Source organism: Boleophthalmus pectinirostris, unplaced genomic scaffold (genome assembly GCF_026225935.1).
Source record: "Boleophthalmus pectinirostris isolate CB_2022bp ecotype Guang Dong unplaced genomic scaffold, ASM2622593v1 HiC_scaffold_1, whole genome shotgun sequence".
NCBI lineage: Eukaryota > Metazoa > Chordata > Actinopteri > Gobiiformes > Gobiidae > Boleophthalmus > Boleophthalmus pectinirostris.
This window is the reverse complement of record NW_026570970.1, coordinates 39,039,285-39,062,685: the sequence shown is the minus strand read 5'-3', so window position 1 is coordinate 39,062,685 and position 23,401 is coordinate 39,039,285. Positions and strand designations below refer to the sequence as shown.

Here is a 23,401-nt window from a genome sequence, read left to right as displayed (position 1 = left end):
GTCTCTCTCATCCTCATTCAGCTCGGGTCCTCTACCAGAGGTCTGGGAGCTTGAGAGTTGTGTGCAGTATCTTTGCTGTTCCCAGTACTGCACTTTTCTGGACTGAGATGTCCGTTGTTTTTCCTGGTATCTGTTGTAGCCTCTTCCAGTTTGGGGGTTACAGCCCCGAGTGCTCCGATCACTACAGGCACCACTTATGCCTTCACTTTCCAGGTTCTTTCCATCTCCTCCTTGAGCCCCTGGTATTTCTCTAGTTTCTCATGTTCCTTTTTCCTGATATTACCATCACTTGGTATTGTGATGTCCACCACCACGGCTCTGCTCTGTTTCTTATCCACCACCACTATGTCTGGTTGGTTCACCATCACCATCCTGTCAGTCTGTATCTGGAAGTCCCACAGGATCTTGGCTCGGTCGTTCTCCACAACCTTTGGAGGTGTTTCCCACCTTGATCCTGGGGTCTCCAGCCCGTACTCTGCACAGATGTTTCTGTACACTCTGCCCGCCACTTGGTTATGTCGCTCCATGTTTACTTTCCCTGCAGCATCTTACACCCTGCAGTTATGTGCTGGGCTGTCTCAGGAGCCTCTTTGCACAGTCTACACCGTGGGTCTTGTCTGGTGTGGTAGATCTGGGCCTCTATTGCTCAAGTGCACAGGGCCTGCTCCTGAGCAGCCAGGATCAGTGCCTCTGTGTGTCCTTCAGACCAGCCCTCTCAAGCCATTGGTAGGATTTCTTGATATCAGCCACTTCAGTTATGTTCTGGTGGTTCGCCCCATGTAGGGGTTTGTCCTGCCATGATGGTCCCTCCAGCACCTCTTCCTCTGGACCCCACTGTCTGAGACATTCTCTGAGCACCTCATCTGCCGGGGCCTTGTCCTTGATGTACTCAAGGAGCTCGGATGTTTCATCCTGGACAGTGGTTCTCACACTCACTAGTCCTCGGCCTCCTTCCTTCCGGCCTGCGTACAGTCTCAGGGTGCTGGATTTGGGATGGAACCCTCCATGCATGGTCAGGAGCTTTAGTGTCTTAATATCTGTGGTCCGTATCTCCTCCTTTGGCCAGCTTACGATTCCTGCAGGGTATCTGATCACTGGCAGGGCGTAGCTGTTGATTGCCTGCGCCTTGTTTTTGCCATTGAGCTGCTTCTTAGGACTTGCCTCACTCTTTGCAGGTATTTGGCCGTAGCCACTTTCCTTGTTGCCTCTTTGAGGTTGCCATTTGCTTGTGGGATACCAAAGTACTTGTAACTGTCCTCAACATCTGCTATTGTTCCCTCTGGGAGTGACACCCCCTCTGTGTGGACTACCTTCCCTCTCTTTGTCACCATCCTGCTACATTTCTCAAGCCCGAATGACATCCCAATGTCTGTGCTGTAGATCCTTGTGCTGTGGATCAGTGAGTCAATGTCTCGCTCACTCTTAGCGTACAGCTTGATGTCGTCCATGTAGAGGAGGTGACTGATGGTGGCCCCGTTTCTGAGTCGGTATCCATAGCCATTGCGGTCGATGATTTGTCTGAGGGGGTTCAGACCTATGCAGAACAGTAGTGGGGACAGTGAGTCTCCTTGGTATATGCCACATTTGATGGACACTTGTGCAAGTGGCTTCCCATTGGCTTCAAGGGTTTTCCACAACCGCATCAAGTTTGCAATGAAGGCCCTTAGAGTCCTGTTGATATTGTACAACTCCTAGCACTCAGTGATCCATGTGTGTGGCATTGAGTCGTAGGCTTTCTTGTAATTAATCCAGGCAGTGCACAGGTTGGTCTTACGGGTTCTGCAGTCGCGGGCGACTGTTCGGTCAACCAGGAGTTGGTGTTTGGCTCCCCTGGTGTTTTTGCCAATGCCCTTCTGTGCTGCGCTCATGTATTGATCCATGTGCCCACTTATCTTAGCCGCAATGATGCCTGACATGAGCTTCCATGTTGTGGAGAGACGGGTTATTGGCCGATAGTTGGATGGGACTGCACCCTTTGAGGGATCCTTCAGGATCAGGATAGTACGCCCTTGGGTTAGCCATTCAGGGTGTGTCCCATTCCTTAGCAGCTGGTTCATTTGTGCTGCCAGGCGCTAGTGGAGGGCAGTGAGCTTCTTTAGCCAGTACGCATGGATCATGTCAGGGCCCAGTGCGGTCCAGTTTTTCATACCTTTTTCCTAGATGTCTGCCACTGTGATGGTGACTGGATTCTGTTCAGGGAGGTTGCTGTGGTCTTCTCTCAGATCCACCAGCCACTGTGCATCAGTGTTATGTGATGCCTTCCTCTCCCATATGCCTTTCCAGTACCTCTCAGTCTCCAGCCTTGGTGGCTCTGCTCTGGTGATATTACCCTGCCACTGAGTGTACACTTTCGCCAGTTGTGTTGCGAACAGCTGGTTTATTCGCCTGGCTTCGTTCATTGTATCAGATCAGTGAAACCAGTGAACTGATTATATATATATATATATATATATATATATATATATATATATATATATATATATATATATAATAGTGTTTGTATAGTGAGTTAAATTAGTGATGTTACAAAGTGATAGTTTTAATGTGAACAGTTCCAGAAATGGAATCATGCTACTACACTGTACTGTACTAAGATGTGAATGTGCTCTGAGCAATACACACAAGTAAAAGAGATATTCAGAGCAGTGAATATTATAGTAGATGTTAGGCATTTAGTTACATTTTGTTAAGTGAAAAATACTAAAATCAAATCAAATCTCTGTATCTTCAGATGAACCAACAAAGTAAACCAATAAAAATGATTATAACTTTTCTTTTTTTTCTTCATTGTTCCAGTGAACATTTATCACTTCCTCGGGCTGGTGAGGCAGTAGAGGACTTTGTACAGATGCCCTACCTCCTACTCAGTGCCTTCCTGCATCTACATTTCTGAATTGTTCACTGTGATTCTGTCCTGGTTCATCACTGTATTACACAGTAATAAGTACTTTAAGTATATTTAAACATGTACATTACAAAGTAGAATCATTTCTTATTTCTGACTCCAGAGGCAGAGACCAGAGCGTCTTCACTCTGTACCTGTGTTCTCTGTGCTTTGGTGTTCTTTTACTTTGAAGGACTTTCATATTAATAATAATAATTTAATTATATATAAAAATAACAAGATAAAAAGGCACATTCAGCATCATGATCACGTTTCATCAACATGAAAAAGTTACGTTCAGGGTCTGAGAAAACAAACAAACAAAAAACAGCAAGATATTTCATTTCAAAGTCTAAACATAGTTTAGTTTTAATATAATTTATACTTTAATCATTTTATCGCACGCAAAAGCTCTGCACAGTCCTCTTCAAAATGCTGGGAAAAGCTGCCCAGTAATCCACAGAAAAGGAGTCACAAGGCAGTACAGTCACACTGGAGCCCGTGCAGGACGCGGTGCCCGCAGGACGCGGTGCCCGCAGGACGCGGTGCCCGCAGGACGCGGTGCCCGCAGGACGCGGTGCCCGCAGGACGCGGTGCCCGCAGGACGCGGTGTGAGGATGTTGAGTATAAACCATTCAATTCATGTGATCTTGAAAAAACATATCAATTAAAAATACATCACAAAAATCATAGACTGGACAATGTTGGTGCTATTTGTTGCAATATAATCAAAGTTATGCAAAAAAGAAAGTATGTATAAAATTGCACCTCGAGGCGTAGGAGGGTTAACACAAGGCAAGTTTATTTGTACACAAAGTAATTTAAAGTGCTTTACAGAATAAGAAATACATTAAAATTATAATAAAAACAAATCAAAACATAAATAATCATAAAGATTAAAATTAAAAAAGAGAGACATAAATTAAAGAGAAGAGTGTGGAATGAAAACCTTTCAGTTATTTGCACAGTCAAACAGAAATGTTTTGAGTCTGGATTTAAACAGCGTCACAGAAGAGTCTGTCTCACATGTTCAGACTGTTCCAGGTTTTAGCTGCATGAACCTGAAATGCTGACTCCCCTTGTTTAGTCCTGACTCTGGTCCTTAAAACATGGACCGTGCACAGAAAACATTCACCTCAGACAGAAAAGCTGCTCTGTGCCACATTTAGCTACAAACTCCTTTCCATCTGCAGTCCTCAGGCAGGTACGACATCCAATCAACTATTTACATTAGACCTAAGAACTCTAAGAACATAACATTTTATGACTAAGATTTAAGTTAATTTATAACTTTCCACAACTGAAACTTTTTGTAAATTCTAAGTTTTACATGAAAATGTCAGTAACACGTTTTTAGTTTGTGGTCTCTTGTGGCTTGACCTAACGTTAGTTAAGATTAGAGCCCGCCCGATATGGGTTTTGTTGTGGTCGATATGAAACCGATATAATGGGAGTTGGAGCTGCTGATAGCTGATACAGTCGCCGATATATTTAGTGATGTAAAAATTCACTGTAAATGTTGAATTGTTTAAAAAACTTAGGTTTGGCTCTGGTGGATTTTAAATTGGGTTTATTTAGGCAACATTTATTGTTATTCTGTCTCTTTACATCATATTTACAGACAGTAGTTTGGCTTAATGGCATTTTTGCATCACATTCTAGACACTAGTGATGGGTATTCCAGTTCTTTTTAGAGAACCGGCTCTTTTGGCTTGGCTCACTGAAAGCCGCTGGTTCTTTTGGCTCCCAAGGAACTCTTCAGATTGTTTTGTTGCAAGCAGGTCTAAAGCAGGTCTAAAGCAGGACTGAAAAAGGACTAAAACAGATCTAGACCACGTGTAAAACAGGACTAAACCAAAACTGAACCAGGACTGAGTGTCGGGACTCGGTCTCTATCTCGTGCCCAAGATTAGTCCTGGTTTATTTATTTTATGCTAAACTACAGCCAAATATGCTCGTTTTTGTTTTATCCTGTGTACCCGCAAATTTCTCAGAGTTTCGTTTTGAGCTGCTGCCGCTGTCAATCTACCACGAGTCTACATGCGGCATGAAGAGAAAAAAAGTGAGAGAAAGAGAAAACACGGCTCCCAATAAGGATCAGGCTCCCGTCGTTCGCTTCAAAGAGCCGGCTCTAAGAGCCATTTCGTTCGCGACCGACCCATAACTAGTAAAGAAACTAGCGCTATTAGCCTTTAGCCGTAAATACGTGCGCGCCGCGGTAATTAAGTCTCATTTATATATCAATGCAGGTCCAGTAGCAAATATATGGCCAATGTAGTCACTTTACAATAGACCAATAGAAAACAGTCTGTTTATGTGCGGGAGCTACAGCAGCTAACCCATAACAAATGACCAAAACTACCTTCAAAGTCAATGTATTTCCAACACTCACCGCTCACACAGGCTCCTCCTCACATCACAAATCTGTACTAATAAATGTCTTTTTAATCCAGACTCAAACCGACTGTCCGTAAAAAGAATATAATCTCAGTGTTTGGATCTGTGTCTGCAGGTGTAAACAAACACACGTGAGTGACGCGACTCTGTGGTGTGTTCAGGGACAGTACGGACACACACACAGACAAATGACTCCACAGATAAATACTGATGTGGAGCCACATATTAGGGCATTAATCTGTCTGTAAATTGGATTAAATGAACATAATGTAGAGAATCTAAGGTTTTTAACGACGTATCACATGCCCACGTGAAATATCGGCCCCTATCAGCAAGCATATCGGCCTCCAGGTGCCCATATCGGCCTATAATATCGGCCAACTGATATATCAGTCGGGCTCTAGTTAAGATCAGAGCACATGACTCGAACCTCTCATCTGTAAATTCTGGTCTGACCATTTCCTTTAAACGTCCTGTGATAGGATTTCTCAGACACAGCAGCAAAAAACTGGAACATGCTTCAGCTGAACTGAAAACTTGTTTTAAATCCCACACTTTATCTCATGGGCTAGAACAACGGCTTCTGAGCAGCAGGCGTGTCAGCATCAGGCTTAAACATCAACTGTTTCAACATCCTGACTGATTGCACTGGACATGTATTGTGTAGATGTATTGTGTAGAATCAGGTGGATTTTGTAGATGTATTGTGTAGAATCAGGTGGATTTTGTAGATGTATTGTGTAGAATCAGGTGGATTTTGTAGATGTATTGTGTAGAATCAGGTGGATTTTGTAGATGTATTGTGTAGAATCAGGTGGATTTTGTAGATGTATTGTGTAGAATCAGGTGGATTTTATGGAGCCCGCCTGATGACGTATGCGAAAAAATATATTAAATCGTGGCCTCAAATTACTTTCATTCCCACACTTTAGCTAAATCGTTCACACATTTTAGCTAAATCGTTCGCACGTTTTAGATATATTGTTCGCATGGGTTAGATATATCGTTCGCACGTTTTAGCTATATTGTTCGCACGTTTTGATTAAATCGTTCCCACATTTTAGCTAAATCGTTCCCACGAATTAAGAAAATGCCGCCAATTAAACAAAACAGGGCGTGGTGTTCGGTTGATTTGGCAAGTGCTTCTTGCATGGCTAGCTGGACCTCGGACTTCAGTAGACACAAATAAAGGTAAGATATATCATTATTTATATGTTTTTTCCCCCCATTTTTGACAACGTATATTGTTCCCTACTTAAATGTATGCTTATGTAAATGTAGGGTTATATAAAATCCAGGCTCGTGTAGTAGCGTGGCATAGTGTGCATGCTATAGCTAAATAAAAAAAACAAAACAAAATGCTATCTTAAATACTAGCGAGTCAATGCTGCTTGCTTATAGTGGAAATGTTATGGAGTAAAGTGACAGTAAAATTGGCCTAATTATTTACCGTGTGTTCATGTAGCAATAGATGTTCAACTGCTGCTTTTTTGAGGGAGCGTAACACAGAGGAGGGAGTCATCCAGACACTGAAGGATGAAAATGTAAGTTTCTCTGTTTTTCCACCTCAGAACATTGATCTTGTAACATCTATAGCCTACAATACAAGTGCCAAACACACATCCATGTAGAATGTATGATACTGATTTGGATGAAATGCGAATAGACCTGTATAGACCCAGTGTTTGCCCCAATTTTGTCTTAGCGTTAGCCATCTATCACCACAAATTATGAAATACCAGGACTGTTTTGAAGACTTACAACCACTCAACTACACGTGAGTAACACCAGAGCCTGATAGAAATCATTGCCACATGTAGAATTGTTTTTGCATTGTTCATTGACATAGCGATTAGCATCGAAATGAAGTTAAACGACCACGTAATAAACATTTCGTAAATCTAACGCTATGCTGGACAATAATAGACTAAAAAATAAAGAGGGCCACAACAGTTTGACAAGAAACTCCTCGATTTATTTCATCCAGAGCCACATAAATCCTGCATACAGTGAACTTTATAGAATAGTGCTGAATGACACATATAAGTAGACCGTGTCCTCAGCATCCAGCACCTCACTCCTGGAATAACTCTGGCACTTTGTGTCAGGACCTGATAAAACTTTAAATTTATTGTCCTATGATGCACCCAATCCTAGATTACAGCCTCACCTGTGATCAGTTACTGATCAATCAATTAGTGGGTGTGTATAAAAAGAACCCCAGCACACCAGACCTTCACATCAACTGCAACTTGACCTCTGACAACATGCCTAAGATCCACCCTGAGACCAAAGCGTTAATTATCAAGAGGCTGAAGACCAGATCCACTGCTGAGGTGGTGACACCTTCAATGTGTCTCAGCGTCAAGTACAAAGAATAAGAAAAAGATCTGAAATGACTGGAGATGTTTTTTGACAAGCCCAGGTCCAGCAGACCCCGCAAGACAACTGCTCCGGAGGACCGTTTGTTGTTTCAAAAATCCAAGGCCCCTTTTCCACTGCAGCAAACTCCACCAGACCTGGTCACCTCAAGTCCCTGTGTCAACCACAACAGTTTGTAGAATTCTGTCTGGAAATGGCCTCCATGGTCGAATCAGTGCACAGAAACCAGCACTAAACAAAAGGCAATTAAAAAAGCGTGTGGCATTTGCCAAGGCCCACAGCCTGTTAAAAGGATGGACACTGGAAAAGTGGCAGAAGGTGGATTTCTCAGATGAATCCTCGGTTGAATTACATCACAGCCACCGCAAATATTGCAGGAGACCTACTGGAGCCACATGGATCCAAGATTCACCCAGAAAACAGTTAAGTTTGGTGGCGGAAAAATCCTGGTCTGTGGTTCCATCCAGTCTGGGGGTGTGCGAGACATTTGCAGGGTGGAAGGCAATATCAATATCCTAAAATATCAAGAAGTATTAGCTCCTCTTACATTCCCAACCATAAAAGGGGTCAAATTTTGCAGCAGGATGGTGCTCCATCACATACTTCTATCTCTACATCAAAGTTTCTCAAGGTGAAGAAGATCTAGGTGCTCCAGGACTGGCCAGCCCAGTCACCAGACATGAACATCATTGAACATGTCTGGGGTAGAATGAAAGAGGAAGCATGGAAGACAAAACCAAAGAATCTTGATGAACTCTGGGAGGCATGTAAGACGCTTTCTTTTTGCTATTCCTGATGACTTCATCAACAAATAGTTTGAAACATTGCTGAACCGCACGGATGCGTCCTTCAAGCTCATGGAGTCATACAAGATATTAAATCTGGATCTCACAGCACCACTACTTCATTCACTGACGTTATGCAACGTATTTTTGTATTTAAAATAAATTTTTCTGTAGGCGACAAAACTTTTGTCTTGCCAAAATCTGACCTTTTCTGTGTTCATTAAATGATCAATCTTTCTTCAGTGAAGCAAATTTATTTTAGTATATTGAGCATAATTTGGGAGGGTTTTAGCTTTCATATGAGACATTTCTAAAACCCAATCGATTAATTTAAAGTCAGGTTATAAGCTTTTGTTTCTACAAAATGGATAAGCAACAAGACTTTTGTCAGGGACTGTACACAATACATCTACAAAATCCACCTGATTCTACACAATACATCTACAAAATCCACCTGATTCTACACAATACATCTACACAATACATGTCCACGATGCATGTCCAGTGCAATCAGTCAGGATGTTGAAACAGTGTGTTGAAACAATGTTTAAGCCAGGATGTTGAAACAATGTTTAAGCCTGATGCTGACACGCCTGCTGCTCAGAAGCCGTGGTTCTAGCCCATGAGATAAAGTGTGGGATTTAAAACAAGTTTTCAGTTCAGCTGAAGCATGTTCCAGTTTTTTGCTGCTGTGTCTGAGAAATCGTATCACAGGACGTTTAAAGGAAATGGTCAGACCAGAATTTACAGATAAGAGGTTCGAGTCATGTGCTCTGATCTTAACTAACGTTAGGTCAAGCCACAAGAGAGACCACAAACTAAAAACGAGTTATTGACATGTTCATGTAAAACTTAGAATTGACAAAAAGTTTCAGTTGTGGAAAGTTATAAATTAACTTAAATCTTAGTCATAAAATAAAAACATAAAACGTGTTTTTTAAAGACATTTCTCTTAGAGCAGGTGGAGGATGGGGCAAAGAATCAAAATACAACATTACTACAATAACACAACATTTTTTAGGGTGTAGTTATTAACTAGAATACTACCAGTTTATGACATCACAACATGTCACAGAGCATTTACAGCTTTGGAGATGCAGTCAGACTAACAAAGAGTTATTCAGTCATGTGAGAATGAATCAAAACACAACTCCAGGTCTCTAACAGGTAACAACAAGTACAACATGGTACAAAGTACAAGGCTTAAAGCTCACAAAAATCAATTTTGTGTAATATAATATATAGCTTTAAGTTTATATAATATATAGCTTTAAGTTTATATAATATATAGCTTTAAGTTGATATAATAAATACCTTTAAGTTTATATAATATATAGCTTTAAATTTATTACAGACTCACCCCATCAGACAAAAAGCCGCAGTGAAACCGACAAAAATCTGACTTTTGTAGTACCGCATGACTCCTCTCGGGATGTTGTTTCTGCTCTGCGTCTCACACCGTCTGCAGAAGGGGTGGGGCCTGGAGCTGGGATGAACTGTCAGGGGTGGAGCTTCGCAACAGACAGGTGGAGGACAGGTCCAAATTCTACAGTGGAGTTTGCTGTTTAAAGGGCCCATATGACACTATCTTGTGATCTATGTTCTAATGGAGTTTCCTCAGTTGTGTTTTGTTTCATTCACACATGTTTAACACACAAACCCTGCACATTTAGGCTGAGAAACACTTTGTCTGATGTTCATTGAAGAGGACGGGGCAGGTGATATTAAGGCTCTGGTTGTTTGGTCCAGTTTACATGTGGAATAACATCTGTGTGGTCATCTGAAAGAAAACGCACAAATACGTAGATTAAAATATTCTTACTGTTGTAGCACAGTGTTTGTCACAAGGAACAGTGTCTAAGTCACTGATGGCAAAGTAAAAACTCTTTATATGTGCTTCATCATGAGCTCTTCATCAGGGCTCCAAGCTCAAGAACACAGACTAATAATAAAGTTACTCAAATACATTATGTGTGAATGACACAAAACACAACAGACAACAACAAAAACAACAGTGACAACGACAACAACGACGACAACGCCAATGACACCAACGACGACGACAACAACGATGACAACGACAACAACAATGACAACGCCGTTGACCACAACGACGTCAACAACGACAACGCCATCAACGACAACGACAATGACAATGATGACAACAACGACAACGACGATGACAACAACAATGACGACAACAACAACAACAAAACAGGTTGACAGGAGTCAGACTGTGTGATGTAGGAGCTTTAAGGACACATTGAAAGGTCATTCTAAAATGCTGTGTTAATCTGGGATTTTCAGGGAGGTCATAGGTCACTGATCTCTGCACATGTGTTCGGTCCACACTGTGACTGCTTTATTCACATTCTGCCATCTAGTGGTCTATTGAAGCATTTCTAATTCAGAGGATGGGAATGCATTACATGCCTATGCAATGTACTTAAGAGGATGCTGTAATGTTATGCAGGACCTACAGTACATGGATGAGCTGGACAACTCATCCATTGCTTCCAAACTGCCATACAAGCTTTGTGAAAAGTGGCACTCAACAGCGTATGAAACACAACAAAAATCAAAAACAAGAGTGAGATTTCAACATTTAGTGGAATTTGTGGAAAAACAAGCAAAAATACTGTTGGATCCACTATTTGGAGATCTCCGAGAGCCTACAGCAACTGTGACAAGAGCAATGATCCCAAAAAAACAGACGAACTACAGTGAAGCAAATAAAGGGCAAAAACAGTAGTTTTGCTACTTCTGTGGCTGTAAACATTGGAACTGAGACACATACAGTGAAACCTGTAAATAAAAACATCAGTATCAGTAAACAGTCAACTTTAACCCCATGTGTCAGCGTCTTATGTGGGTTTTGTAGTGGAAAACATGTACTGAATGAATGCTCTCTGTTAAAAGCTCAAGAACATGACAAAAGAGTTGAGTTTTTGAAATCGAATGGTTACTGTTTTGGATGTTTAATCAAAGGACATGTAAGCAAAAACTGTAAGAAAAGATCAACATGTAACATTTGTCAGAAACGACACCCAACTGTACTTCACATAAATGTGGGAAACATGCAGAATCAAGAGAACTGTGCAAAAGGCCCACCAGAAACTTCAATAAGCAACGCTATTATATCAGCTGGAGATGCAACTGGGGCCGGTAAAGACTGTGCACTTGCTATTGTTCCTGTTAGAGTTAAACTAACACAAAATAATAAATACATTCAGACTTATGCTTTTCTCGACCCAGGTAGTACAGCAACCTTTTGTACAAATCAGCTGGTGCGGTGTTGTACTGCAGGTCTCCAAAAATGGCCCCATGCAGGACTCTGCGCTCTAGGCTCTATTACGGAATAAATGAATCTTGGGTTCGTTACATAAAGAAGGAGGAAAATAACATGACAGCAGCAATAAGTTTTAAGTAGGAAGTAAAAAGGATTGTAACTGTCCTGTCTGAGAAAAGTGTATAAAGTGTGTGGTGAGGGGTTTTACAGCCTTAAAACAGATAGAACTAGAAAAGCACCCAGAGGGCGGAGACCTCCGCTAAGGACTACCCCCATTTTTTATATAAATTGCGATAAAATCAGTCTTCTGGATCAGATCCGGATCAGCCTTTGGAATATGAAAGAGGATTCCATTGTCCATCCTTGAGTCAAATTTCATGGGGTTTGGTCAATAATTAACCGAGATATTGAGAAACAAAATTTTTGGCCCCATTTACCACAATGTTAACTAAAATTTCAAAGTGATCCAGAATCCAGGATTTCTTCCGGATCACCCCCAAAATGAAATCAGTTCTTCCTTTTCACATTTCCAACAAACCCTGAAACTTTCATCAAAATCGGTCCATAACTTTTTGAGTTATGTTGCTAACAGACAAACAAACAAACAAACAAACAAACAGACAAACGCCGGCAAAAACATAACCTCCTTGGCGGAGGTAATAATTGTAAAATATAAAGTTGACTACTTTGTGGATTTCACCTATCACGGGTTATTTTTTAGAACGTAATCCCCACGATAAACAAGGGACCACTGTACTCTCACCTCACAACCTGCGCACATGGACTCTCACTTGTCCCAGCTGGGCCGGAAAACTTAAATTTCTTGTACAAGTCATTGTTAAATGCGCATTTGTGCTTCGGTATGTTGCAGGCTGACCGACTGTTTGTGTCTCGCTCCTTCTGAGTGAATGTCCCCAATGAACGGTAATGAAAACCCAGACATTTGCATCACTTTATAAAAAGAAAACCCAGACGCCCCGGACAAGACGCAAAATACGGACATGTCCGGGGAAAAACGGACGTTTGGTCACCCTAACCAAAAGTGTACACTCAAAACAAAATACCAGTCTCAAAAGACAATATCATCACCAAAGAAGATCTGAAAAGTTGGCCATACCTTGATTGTATACAACTTGATGAGATTGATGCTGACATTGAACTTCTCATTGGGACAGATATTCCCAAAGCAATGGAGCCATGGCATGTTGTTAACAGTGAAAACAATGGGCCATATGCAGTTAAGACACTCCTGGGCTGGGTTGTGAGTGGACCGCTAAAACAGGGCCGGACAACAGAACACTCTGGGCCAATCACAGTGACAAGCAACAGGATTTCTGTGATGAACTTGAAAGATTTCCTCATAAAGCAATATAACCAGGATTTTTGTGAAAATAGATATGAGGAGAAAAATTAGATGTCTGTGGAGGATAAACAGTTCATGTCAATAGCATCAAACAATGTTACTCTAAGAGAAGGACATTACTACTTACCTTTGCCGTTCAAAAATGAAAACAAGATGATGCCCAACAAGATTGAAGTAGCCAGAGAATGCTTACAAGGTCTGAAAAAGCGCTTCATAAAGGACTCTAACTAGGCTGCTGAAATATACTGCATTCATGCAGGACATTCTCAAAAGTGGGTACGCAGAAAAGGTGCCTAATGAACAGCTGAAAGGGAAAAAATGGCCATGTATGGTACATACCGCGTCATGGTGTCCGCCACAAGAAGAAACTCAAGTTAAGAGTTGTTTTTGATTGCACAAGCTCGTATCAAGGCACATCATTGAATAAAGAACTTCTTCAAGGCCCTGACCTGACCAATACACTTATTGGAGTTCTGTTAAGATTTCGTAAGGAAGATTGCTGTTATGGCCGACATAGAAGCAATGTTCTATCAAGTCTTTGTTAATGAGAATCAGAGACAGTTTGAGATTTCTTTGGTGGTCTGATGGTGACGTACACAAAGAGCCAGAGGTCTACAGGATGAGAGTTCATCTTTTTGGTGCTGTGTCATCTCCAAGTATTGCCAACTTTGCACTACGCCAAACTGCAACTGCAGGACAATAAAGACAAATATGATAAGGTGATCATTGAAACTATTAAAGACAACCTCTATGTTGACGATTGCCTCAAATCAGTGCCAACTGAGAATCAGGCCGTCGCACTCTGCAGAGATTTAGGAGATGCATGTAAACAAGGTGGTTTCACACTAAACAAATGGGTCAGCAATAGTAATGCAGTGATTGAAACAATACCTGAGTCCCATCGAGCTGCTGTTGTGAAGGAGCTAGACCTGGACAAAGACAGTCTGAAAGAACCACATGCAGTGGAGAGAGCACTTGGGATACACTGGAATCGCAAAAAGTGACACATTTACCTTTAAAGTAGCTCTGAAGAGTCGCCCTGCAACAAAGAGAGCTATTCTGTCTATAGTCAACTCAGTCTATGACCCACTGGGTTTCCTTGCACCATTTGTGCTCAAAGCTAAGCAGATCCTACAAGAACTCTGTAAATCTAAGTGTGGTTGGGATCAAATCATCTCTGATGAGTTTTCAAAGCCCTGGCAAAGATGGTGTGATGAGTTAAGTCAACTGAATGGATTTAATGTGGAGAGATGTCTAAAACCTCCAAACTTTGACCCTGTACACAAAGCTGAGCTCCGTCATTTCTGTGATGCAAGTGAATCAGGCTATGGCACTGTAAGCTACATCAGATATACAAACCACCAGGGTGACGTCCATCTTGCTTTTGTGTTTGGAAACGTCAGAGTAGCCCCCATCAAACAAATCACCATACCACGACTGGAAATGACAGCAGACACACTAGCAGTAAAAGTAGACCGGATGCTGAAATGAGAGCTACACATGCCTCTCAAAGAGTCAACCTTTTGGACTGACAGCACATCTGTATTGAAATATATTAACAACCAAACCAAGAGATTTCATACATTTGTGTCCAACCGTATTGCACTTATTCATGACCTGTCCCACACAAGATAATGGAGACATGTCAACTCAAGAGAAAACCCTGCAGATGATGGGTCATGTGGCTTAAGTGTGGAGGAGTCATTCAAAATGGTTAAAAGGCTCTTCTTTTCTGGAGAAAAACATGAGTGAGTGGCCGAAATCCCCACTAGATCCAGGAGAGAAATCACCAGATGATCCTGAGGTGAGAAAAAACATCACAGTTAACACAATGAAAGTGGAAAGCACAGATCCTATCTGCTCATTGATAAGCCACTATTCTTCATGGAACAAACTGCTGAGAGCTGCAGCATGGATTTTAAAGGTGAAGAAAACACTGTTAAATCAGAGTCAAAAGAGAAAAAGTGACTCTTTACAAGGAAAAGAGAGAGACTTAAGAGTGAAAAAACCCAAAATACAGTGAGGGCACACAGACTCTGATGGTGGAAGACATAAAAGAAGCAGAAAGAGCTCTGATTCAATTTGAACAAAAGAGACATTTTGACCAGGAGCTGCATCTTCTCAAAAGTGGAAAATGTTTGAGCTCAAAACACTGCCTCTACAAACTTGATCCAATCATTGAAAAAGACATATTAAGAGTGGGAGGACGCATAAATAAGTCTACAGTAGCAGTGGAGCAGAGAAATCCGATCATCTTGCCCAAGCACTCACATCTGTCTCACCTTCTATTGCGCCACATCCACCAGGCAGTGGGACACTCGGGGAGAAACTTCATGCTCTCCAGACTACGTGAGCGCTTCTGGATTCCTCAGGCCAATGCTCCTGCCAGAAAGATAATTAAAAACTGTGTATTCTGTAGACGCATGCAGTCAAAGCCCACAGAGCAAAAGATGGCAGACCTGCCTGAAGACCGCTTGTGCTCAGATGTTCCGCCTTTCAGTCATGTGGGAATAGACTACTTTGGTCCTATAGAAGTGAAAAGAGGCAGATCACAAGTGAAAAGACGGGGAGTCATATTTACATGGCTGGTCAGCAGGGCTGTACATCTGGAAATGACTCACTCACTCACTCCAGACTCCTGTATAAATGTTATAAGGAGATTTATCTGTCGACGGGGACCAGTCCAAAGCATCAGAACTGACTGTGGTACCAACTTTGTAGGAGCACATAAGGAGCTAAAAGAAGCACTTAAGGAATTGGAACATGGAAAAATCCAAAGTGCATTTCTGACAGAAGATATAAAATGGACATTCAACCCCCCACTTGCTGCCCATCATGGTGGAGTTTGGGAAAGACTGATAAGATTGGTGAAAAAAATTTTCACATCTGTCAAAGACAACAATCTATAGATGATGAGATACTGCAGACTGCACTAAGTGAAGTGGAAACATCATGAACGTTCGGCCACCAACAACTGTCTCAATGACCCAAATGATCTGGAGCCATTTACTCCAAACCATCTGCTTCACCTCAAGCAAACATTCACACTGCCACCTGGAGGGTTTGTGAGGGAGGATATGTACTGCAGGAGGAGATAGGGACAGGCACAATATCTCACTGATCTTTGGACACGGTGGACGAAAGAGTATCTTCCCTTAATGCAGCAGGGAAGTAAATGGCATCACACCAAAAGAACCTTCAGCCCGGTCACCTGGTCCTTATTGTGGATGATACGGCACCAAGGAACACCTGGCTAATGGGACGTGTCCTAAAGACTTTCCCTGACTCTAAAGGTCTGCTCAGAAGTGTGATGGTTAAAACAAAAACCAACATTTTGCAATGACCAATAAATAAACTATGTCTGCTCATGGAGGACACAGATTAAAAAAAAAAAAAGGAGAACTCTGAACTATTAATTGAACCTAAGAAAGTTAAGATCTTCTGGTTGGCTTAAATTGATTTAAAATTATATGACAATGATAATACTGGCTATTTTTTAATTTTGATTGAATTTAAGATTCTATGGCTCCGTCTACTGTTAAAATATGGTAATTGCTTTGCTAAAGCTACAACAATTAGGGGCCGGAATGTTGGAGCCAGTTTATATTTATTTAAGAAGTTGGTAAATGGTAAATGGTCACATTTTTCTATAGCGCTTTTCCACCTTCAAGGCACTCAAAGCGCTTTACAACAAGGAACCACTCACCCATTCACACACACATTCACACACCAGTGTACCAGTGTGTTTTTATTATAAGTCATCCTGATCTCCTCACCCCTCCCCTCCTCCTGCAATCAGGTATATCTAGCCACCTGTAGGAGCAGGGTGGGGGAAGGCAGTGCCTGTGGAGAGTGGAGAGGAGAAGATAATGTTTTGTGACCACATGAAATCAAAAGGAAAATCAACCACGAAGAATATTATCATTATTTTTTGTTCTTTAAAATAAATGGATAACCGGATCTGGATCTCCGCGAGTGCTTTTTTTTTTTTTTACGTGAATTACAAACCTCCTTAAACAAAAAGGGCACAACATCACCCTTATGGAACAGATAATACTCCCTACAACTGTACAACAACATCACCCTTATGGAACAGATAATACTCCCTACAACTGTACAACAACTCACACTTATGGAACAGATATTACTCCCTACAACTGTACAACAACTCACCCTTATGGAACAGATAATACTCCCTACAACTGTACAACAACATGCACGACCCGAGTGTTGACGGCTGGGACTCCGCTTTACGCAGTTCACTTTGTGGAGTTTAGATGACTTGGCACAATGCCAAGAGAACGGTAGAGAAAGCAAACTTGGAGTTAAACTTATATGTAGAATGCTTTTATCTTATCCTGCTGTTGAAGGTGCATCACTGTGTGTAAAGGTCCTGAACAGGTTTGAAGGCTGTACCAAGTGCTGAAGTTTCTTTAGTGCATCACATGTGCATATTAAACATTGAATTTATATATTTGTTTGACTATTGCACATTGAGTTGTTTAACCACTGAAATCTTATGTATGTTTAAAGCTACCACTGTGTGAAACATGTTTGCTTTTGAGGTAATTCTTTGCAGATATAGGTTGTGTCCTTTTAAGGAATTTCATTGTAAAGCAGCAGCAGTGGAGATGGTTCGGCCTGGTGTGAAACTAAACAAACTGGTGATTTACATTGGGCTGCTGTCAACTCCCTCAACCTAAAGGAATGCAGAGATATTCCAAGGAAGATTCAAGGCGTTACCTGTCCAACATATTATTTGCATATTCATATGAATGTCTATAAAACCTGGGTTAAGTTAGTTCAGAGGCAGTCAGATTGCCTGATCTTAAGACCTCTGTAGCCATAGGCAGTTAGGGACAACAATCTGACCCAGAGCTCTGTATTAGAATTGTATTGTATAGGGAATTAATTCTTTTTGTTTTTAATCGATCGATTCCAGTGGTTATTTTTAAGAGAACACGCTGAACGGTTTTTTGAGGATACCTAACAGGTTAGACGGGAGTTACCTGTCACTGCAGATGGAGGCGCGCGGCACCATGCACTTGACTCAAGGTGCATTGATGCGGCCAAGCAGAGAAACTGTTAAAGTATGTTAATCATGTCCTCAGTTGTATGTCACAGGGAGGTGCTACAGGTTACAGGTTACAGAAGGCAGGTGTGTGTCAATTTATATATTTTTGTTCACTTGAGCTTGCCGTAGTTCTCGGAGCCAGTTCTCCAATAAATATGCCAAAAAGCGGCCGATTAAATGTCATTTTTTATCTGCTCTTTTTCACCCAAATGCAACGCTGGCTGTAACAAAAGTACACCGTAACTCAACTTTAAAAATAATGAAAAACTGGACTGTGTGGCAATTTGGACATTTGTGTGAATGGACAGGAGCAGGAGACCTTCATTACCTGTCTCCAAAGACCAGGGTGCAGGAGAACACGCTGTGAAGCCCAGTGTGTTGCGAGAGTCTCAGTCAGACAGAGGCACTGAAAGGATCAATAATTTAGAAATTTGGATATTTTCATGAATAAGGGCTCAAGAATTGGAATTTTACGGGGTCATGGAGGACAGAGCCTCTTACACAGGACCCAAAATGTATGTGGACAAAAAGTTGAGCAGCGAGAAAGGAGCTCTGATAAAAGCTTCTAGAGAGCCGCTTCTCACGAGATACTTTTTACAGGATTGCATGAGTTTCTCTGGATTGCGGGATAATTTGTTGGGATCGCAGGATAATTTGTTGGGATTCTTTTTATCACCCCACAGCCCTGGCGGGGCTCCGTAGTAATGTAACTCTTGTATATTGTTCTCAAGTCTCATGAGGCTGTGGGTATGGCGGGTTACAGTTACACATCATCTTTGACGGACTATTTGTTCTCTGTTCTGTTCTATTTGTTCACCTTTCATAAACCCAGGTGCGCTGATCAAATGCGCTTCCCCAAAACAACAATAGAACCAACACCATTATGCAGAATCCAACATAACATAATATAAACTGTAAAAAAAATGAGTGCAAAATAATATAAATGAATTCTCCAAAATAATGTGCAAAATAACAATGACCCAAAACAATGTTGATACATCAAATAATGTATGTCCAATATATATGTCAAAGGTTACAATATGTTTTAGTGAAAAGGGTCTTCAATTGAAAATGAGCTGTTTGGTGGAAGGGCGCCCCCTGCTGTGTGCGGTCAACACAGCAGGGGGCGCCGTTCGACCATTTTCTGATTCCAAACAAAAATAACGAGAAGGTTCAGCGTTTGTGGATCATAACTTTGGAGATTTCTGTCTAAAAACAGTGAATCTTCCACAGAGTGAAAGGCCCCTGCCCTCCACCTGAGACGATGCCATGAGACTGTAGAACGTGAGCGCGGCCTGCTGGTGTGTTAAAGTGAGAAACCTACAGTCTAGTGTTTGATTGCGTAAACGTTACAATTATATAAATGGAGAAGGAGGACAGATTTCCCTTCGTTTCCTTCGCACTGTGGTCTCGTCCTTCTCACTCCACAGGGGACTACACACTGTCTCTGGTGACTCTGTCTCGCCTCGGGGCCATGGCAGTGTTTCTTATGACAGACCCACACTCAGGACGCGTCTCTCCGGTTTGGTCAAACGGATCGTCCCTCGTTTGGAATGCGCCAGCTCCACCCGTCGCCCCGCCCACGCCGCAGGTGCGTCCCAAACAAACGCGGAAGTTTTGGAACCGACGCGCCGCTCCTCGGCTGCTCTTCTTTCCATGGAGTTCACCTCGTTTCCCCCCCGGCTCTGAGCTCTGTTCTCCGGTGTGCGCTCTGACAGAGAAGTTTTACTTGTCTTGTTGTGTTCAAGCTGTATCAGGTGATCTTGCTGATGCATCGGCTGACTCATTAAAGATAATGTACCGGGAGAAACAAATAGTAATGGTAAACATCATGAGGTTAACACAGAACTCTGGGGAATTGCTAGAGGCTCTACCACCTGGAATGTGAAACCTGTGTATAATGGGGGCTGTGTCAGTGGAAGCTTGTCAGTCATGAGACAACATGTGAACAGGTACTGTATTCAAAGTAACCTACTGTATGCTAACTGTGTGCTCTACAATAAAAGGCCGATGGAGAGAAGAGAGCTTCAGTTAGGATGAGACAGGCAGCTCTCTCCTACTCCTTGCGACAGGCAGAGCTCTCTCTTACTCCTTGCGCAAGTAAAACCAACCACTGTGTCCCTGGCGTGTTCTTTAATATTTGAGGTCGGGGTCAATTCCCTGACATAAGTTGGTCCTTCGAGCCGGATCGCAACGCCATTCCATGGAGGGTGATCGACGAAGACTGAAGTCTGTGCACAGCTGGGGTGACCAGTCCAGCCTTGAGTAAGACCACTTTTCTACGTGGCCGGTCCACGGCGATCATCCTCCACTGGAGCAGCCGACGCGATCCGAACGAAGAACTCCAGAGCGACACGAGTGAGTAGAGAAATTCTTCATTCTGTATGAGACCAGGACTGGGTCAAAAGGACCCTGTTAGATAAGGAAATCTAACTAAAACAAAGTAGGAAGTCATCCGTATGAGACCAGAGTAGGTCAAAAGGACGTGTTAGGCAGACTAACTGGATGACTCACCCGATTTGTTTGTATGAGACCCGAGCCAGGTCAAAAGGACGTGGTTAGAATAAAGCAGCTTTCTAACTGAATGAAGTAGGTCGACCAAGTAGATAAAAACCTAGGGAAGACTAAAGACTGAACAGACCTTTTTGGACTATTTTTTTCTTACTAACTCACCATAGTGTCTACAAACGGAAGACTAAAACCTTATAATAGCGGTGAGTTATACACCCGGTCAAAAACCGCCAGGGGGCGCTCTCCCTCGGGTAGAAGCTTGTTTTTGACGTTATTATAAGGGCATTTCGTATTCTTTCCGTATTGTACTCACGTCGGCACATATCTGAAACTAACATGGACGAAAAATTAGCACGTAAAAAACTGGAGGAGAAAATAGCAAATAAAAAACAAAGTGATCTGGTTAAACAGATGGAAAGAATTTCCAGAAAGCACGAAATACCTAGACAAATAGGAAAAGAGATATAATTTCAAGCCTTCACTAAATAAAGTCCCAATTGATGAATTGATAAATCAGCTATTGATACACGACAAGCAGAAAATTAGAAGTGGGGAGAAAAGGCGCAACAGCCCAGCACCCTCCCCCTAGTGCGCCTCGATTAGTACGAAAAGAGAGTAAGATAACAGAGACAGAGGCAATTGTTCTAGTTAAAAAAACAAACAAACAAAAAACTGAGCCCTCAATAGGCTGTAGGCTAGTGAAAGATCTAAGAGCAGATCCGAAGTAAAATACTTAGGACATAACTTAAACCCTCAAGGGAGAATTGCTCTGATAGGAAGTTAGCAATACAAAAAAAAAAAAAAAATCAAAAACCTATCACTAACAAATGATGGCTTTGATGAATCACAAAGTAATCAGTGGACCTCTTCCCAACATAGGCCAAAGGAAGAGGGACAAATTTACCCGAATGCTTCATCTAAAAAATTAATATGGCATGTTAAAAAATGTCTGGAAGAGAAATTTTGACTATGCTTTATGTAATGTTAATTTCGAGGCTAGGCTAAGGGTGTTAAAATAGGAAACATAAAAAGTTCATTAAAGGAGTACAGGGTATAATAACAACCAGCAGTCAAAAATGTTGATTATTATAAATGTATTAAAAGTAAAATGAGAGGCAAAGATAAATTATGAGCGAATAAAGTACAAAAGTTAAAGTAACAAATAAATAAATAAATAAAGTAGAGTCTATGAATGAAAGTAGTTAATTTTCGTTGTTTTATTATAAACTACAGATTGAAGACAGTTTGTATAAATCCAAGGTTAAATAATACAAAACAAATAGTCTGTCCCTGACAGTTCATCTGAGAGTTTAAGAGACCTGACAGACCGTACAGCTGAAAGGTCCACAAGAATGAGACCAGGTCTAACCCAGGTCTTCTAGCCTGTTCTAGACCAGGACTACGAGACCTGGTACCGCACTAAGTCCAAACCAGCTCCACGTACTTGGAACTAAACCAGGTCTTAAACCAGGTCTGTGCTGTCGCCATGGTGACAGCGACTCATTTGCATAAACAGGTTAAACGGGTGTGAGCTAAATGTGCTGTTTGGGATCTGACCTCACTCCTCACCACTCCTACACCAGACTCAGTGACAGAGCTCTAATAAACACAAAGATGAACCAGTGTGTCAAACGAGCAGTTCACACTCAACTCTACGAGACTTATTTAAACCATTTCAAAGGCATTCAGGGTTACTGTGTCACAGAGGAGGGAGAGTGGTGCAGAGGAATGAGAGGAGGGTGCAGAGGAGGAGGGAGCGTGGGTGCAGAGGAGTAAAAGCAGTACTAAAATTCTAAAAAAAAGTGTCTTTTATTTCAGGTTCATTTTCCTGAGGTGGAGAAAGTGGACTGGGTCAATAAGGTACTGTGGTATTTTTGTAACCTATATTTATATAATGTTTTTTATCATCATGATCAATTTTATCATTTGCATGATTAAAGAAATCCTCCATTCATTGTTGTGGATAACATGAGGGGTGTTTCCAAAAGCCTGAACTTTTTAAACACTGGCAGTGATCAAAAAAGGGACAGAATTGTGATTTTTCATCAGCCTCATTTCTGCAACAAAGATCAGGCCAGGATGTTTAACATAAACCACGTCTAAGCCATAAACCTGGTCTACATCATAAACCTGGTCTACATCATAAACCTGGTCTACATCAGGTCTAAACCAGATCTAAACCAGGCCTAAACTCCTGTAGAAGTTCTATAAGAAGGTACAGTTCTGTTTGTATTTGTGTTATTTATTAGCAGTGCATATTAAAAAACAACATCATGTAAGAGACAAACATGGACTTGTAAATATGTCCGATTGTTGCCAAAGCTCATTTCCATCCTTAATCCCTGATGGACCAAAGCCACAACACGTACACATGTGATGTAGAGTTAGTGTAAGTATAAGAAGTAGCAGCAGCAGTAGTAGTACGTACAGTAGTACGTACAGTAGTACATACAGTAGTACATACTGTAGTACGTACTGTAGTACTACTGTAGTACTACTGTAGTACTAGTACTACTGTAGTGTATGTGGTCTCTGTGGTTCGTCAGGTTCTGGAACAGGCTTGGCCCTTTTTTGGAATGTTTATGGAGAAATTATTAAGAACCAACATTCAGCCTGCTGTCCGACAGTCCAACCCCGCTCTGAAGACCTTCACCTTCACCAAGGTGCACTTTGGACACGTGGTAAGTAACACACACACACACACGCACACATCTAC

The 23,401-nt window shown here is 41.7% G+C and overlaps 1 protein-coding gene and 1 long non-coding RNA gene across 2 annotated transcripts in view; one reads left to right on the top strand and one right to left on the bottom strand.

Annotated features, from left to right (window-relative positions):
- The window catches only part of LOC129409288 (globoside alpha-1,3-N-acetylgalactosaminyltransferase 1-like), a 33,449-nt gene extending 23,557 nt beyond the window's left edge, over positions 1-9,892 (bottom strand). Inside the window, exon 1 of the mRNA XM_055155060.1 lies at positions 9,809-9,892. Coding sequence (XP_055011035.1) covers positions 9,809-9,867 — 59 coding nt within the window. The 5' untranslated portion in view covers positions 9,868-9,892. The remainder of the gene's footprint in view (positions 1-9,808) is intronic.
- A 12,610-nt stretch (positions 9,893-22,502) lies between these two features.
- The window catches only part of LOC129409831 (uncharacterized), a 2,918-nt gene continuing 2,019 nt past the window's right edge, over positions 22,503-23,401 (top strand). Inside the window, exons 1-2 of the long non-coding RNA XR_008632608.1 lie at positions 22,503-22,545; positions 23,232-23,366. This is a non-coding gene — a long non-coding RNA (uncharacterized LOC129409831). The remainder of the gene's footprint in view (positions 22,546-23,231; positions 23,367-23,401) is intronic.